Source organism: Gossypium hirsutum, chromosome D05 (genome assembly GCF_007990345.1).
Source record: "Gossypium hirsutum isolate 1008001.06 chromosome D05, Gossypium_hirsutum_v2.1, whole genome shotgun sequence".
Classification (NCBI taxonomy): Eukaryota; Viridiplantae; Streptophyta; class Magnoliopsida; order Malvales; family Malvaceae; genus Gossypium; species Gossypium hirsutum.
The window spans coordinates 65,878,187-65,880,330 of NC_053441.1; the positions used below are offsets into that span (position 1 = coordinate 65,878,187).

Consider the following 2,144-nt stretch of genomic DNA (forward strand, 5'->3'; position numbering starts at 1 on the left):
ACAAGAAATCAATTCAATACCAAATCTTCCTTGCTATGTTATTAGACGATAAAAGTATTATGGAGGTTTTTGTACTAAGAGTCGAATTACATTTTGTCTCCTCTACTAAAAACAGTAAGTAAATTAGTCCTCGTATATTAAATAAATAAAAAAGCAAAATGGTTCTTCTGTTAAAAATTTCATCTATTTCTACTAGGGGCGAAGCCAGAAATTTTGTTTTGAGGGACTGAGGGCCAAAGCTAAAAATTTGTATCAAAAAACTTGAATTGAATTATTAATTTTTCAAAAGGACTAAAATTATAATGTTTTTTTTATTTAACCAAAGGTTAAAGAGACCAAAGCTAAATCTTTTAATTCTGGGAGGCCCTAAAAAGCAATTTGACCATTGGGCTACCTTTAAAAATTGTCAAGTATAACTATCTGATTATTCCATCAGCTACACTAATTTTGAACAATAGAAATTGATAAACTTTAATAGAAATGACCAGTTTACTCTTCGATAAGAGGCTTGATAAAGACTTTGCATAATACTTTTATAATTACTAGACACAAAAAACGAGGTAATATCAATTACGCATGATCCATACGATTGCTCCTAGATTCCAAAACTACCCGAATACGGATAGACTATCAAGATACATAATGAAACGTACATCCCGGATTCATCACACTAAACTTTAAAATGTAAATAAATCCAATGTCCAACAATGCTACCAATATAGCATCATTTTACATTATATTGCACCTATCTGGATTCATCTCCTCAGGGGGTTCAAATTCAACTGCTGGTGGTGCTTTAGGTGGAAAATAGTTAATCACGGGTTGCAACGGCGGTGGAGGTGGAGGGGGCAGTGGCGGTGGCGGTGGCGGAAAAGGTGTTGGGGCATAGTGATGACCATCAAACCATGGAAAGTAAGGGTCTGGCCCTTGCATAAATGGATATGGGTGAATTGATCCATAAGGAATGAACCCATTTCCACCATAATAGTTACAATGGTGATGGTAAAATGGGTCCCTAGTATCACCTTCAAATTTAACACAAGAGATTTCCCCATGTTTCCCATATTTTTCAAAGATGTTCAAAATTAGATTTGGGTTTACATTCCCTGAAACTTTCATTGTCCCTTTCTCTGCATCAATATCAACTGAATATACCCCTGAATCCAAAAAGAAGGGGGAAATTACTTTCTAGGAAAACATTTTCTAGGGAAAAAAAGGGTTTTTTTTCTTCTATTTAAATTACTACAATATGAGAAAAGGAAATGAATTACCATGGAGATTTTGTAACACATCCATCACCTTCCTTCTGCATGTATCACAGTTGATATTCACTTTCAAAACACAAGACTGCATGCAAAAAAATTAAAATAAAAAATCCAAGAAAATAAATTAGTTTAGAGATGAAGTGATAGAAAATAAAAATAAAAATAAAAATAAAATCATCTACCATTTCTGCACGAGATTCCATTGAAGCAATTTTTTGAAGATTTTTCTTGGTAGAGAAAATTAGAATAATTTGTATATATGTGAGAGAGGAGAAATTAAGTTAGTGAAATAAGGTAAGTAAATATTTTTATAATTAAAAATTTCAACCCAAAGCTGACATGATTCCTGAAATCCCTCTTTTTATAATTAAAAATATTTTTATTAAAATTAATTAAAATTTATTTTTATATAATTTATTTAAATTGCTTTGTTTAAATCTAATTTAATATGGACTGTACCAGTAACTCAAATTTTGGAAAAAGAAAATTACATTTTTCATCCTTTTAGTTTTTTACCCTTTTAATTTTCCATCATTCCAATTTTGTTTCCACTCTTCAATCAAATCTTAAATCTCAAATTTTAGGATAATAAAGAGACCAAAGCTATAATTTAACCTTAATAAATTCAGTTCTCTCTTTATTATCCTAAAATTATAGCTTTGGTCTCTTTATTATACGAATTTTTTATTTAAGTCATTAGGATGTTGAAATCGTTGCTATATGGCTTTTTCTATTCACACTGCCTACACTAACTGAAAACTATCCTTCTCATTCTCTTATATAGTTCTTTTTCTTTTTCATGAAACAATTTTGGACGTTATAAATCTGCAAACTAAAGTCCAAACATCTTTCTTCTCCAATCCCTGACACTGACCGTTA

The 2,144-nt window shown here is 30.7% G+C and overlaps 1 protein-coding gene across 1 annotated transcript; it reads right to left on the reverse strand.

Moving 5' to 3' along the window:
* Positions 1 to 729: 729 nt before the first annotated feature.
* On the reverse strand, positions 730 to 1,468 carry LOC107921746 (heavy metal-associated isoprenylated plant protein 21). The gene is made up of 3 exons (XM_016851564.1): positions 1,448 to 1,468; positions 1,272 to 1,347; positions 730 to 1,157 (listed from the first exon to the last, which is right to left on the reverse strand). Exons 1-3 carry the CDS (start codon positions 1,466 to 1,468, stop codon positions 730 to 732), a joined length of 525 nt encoding a protein of 174 aa, XP_016707053.1.
* Positions 1,469 to 2,144: the final 676 nt, after the last annotated feature.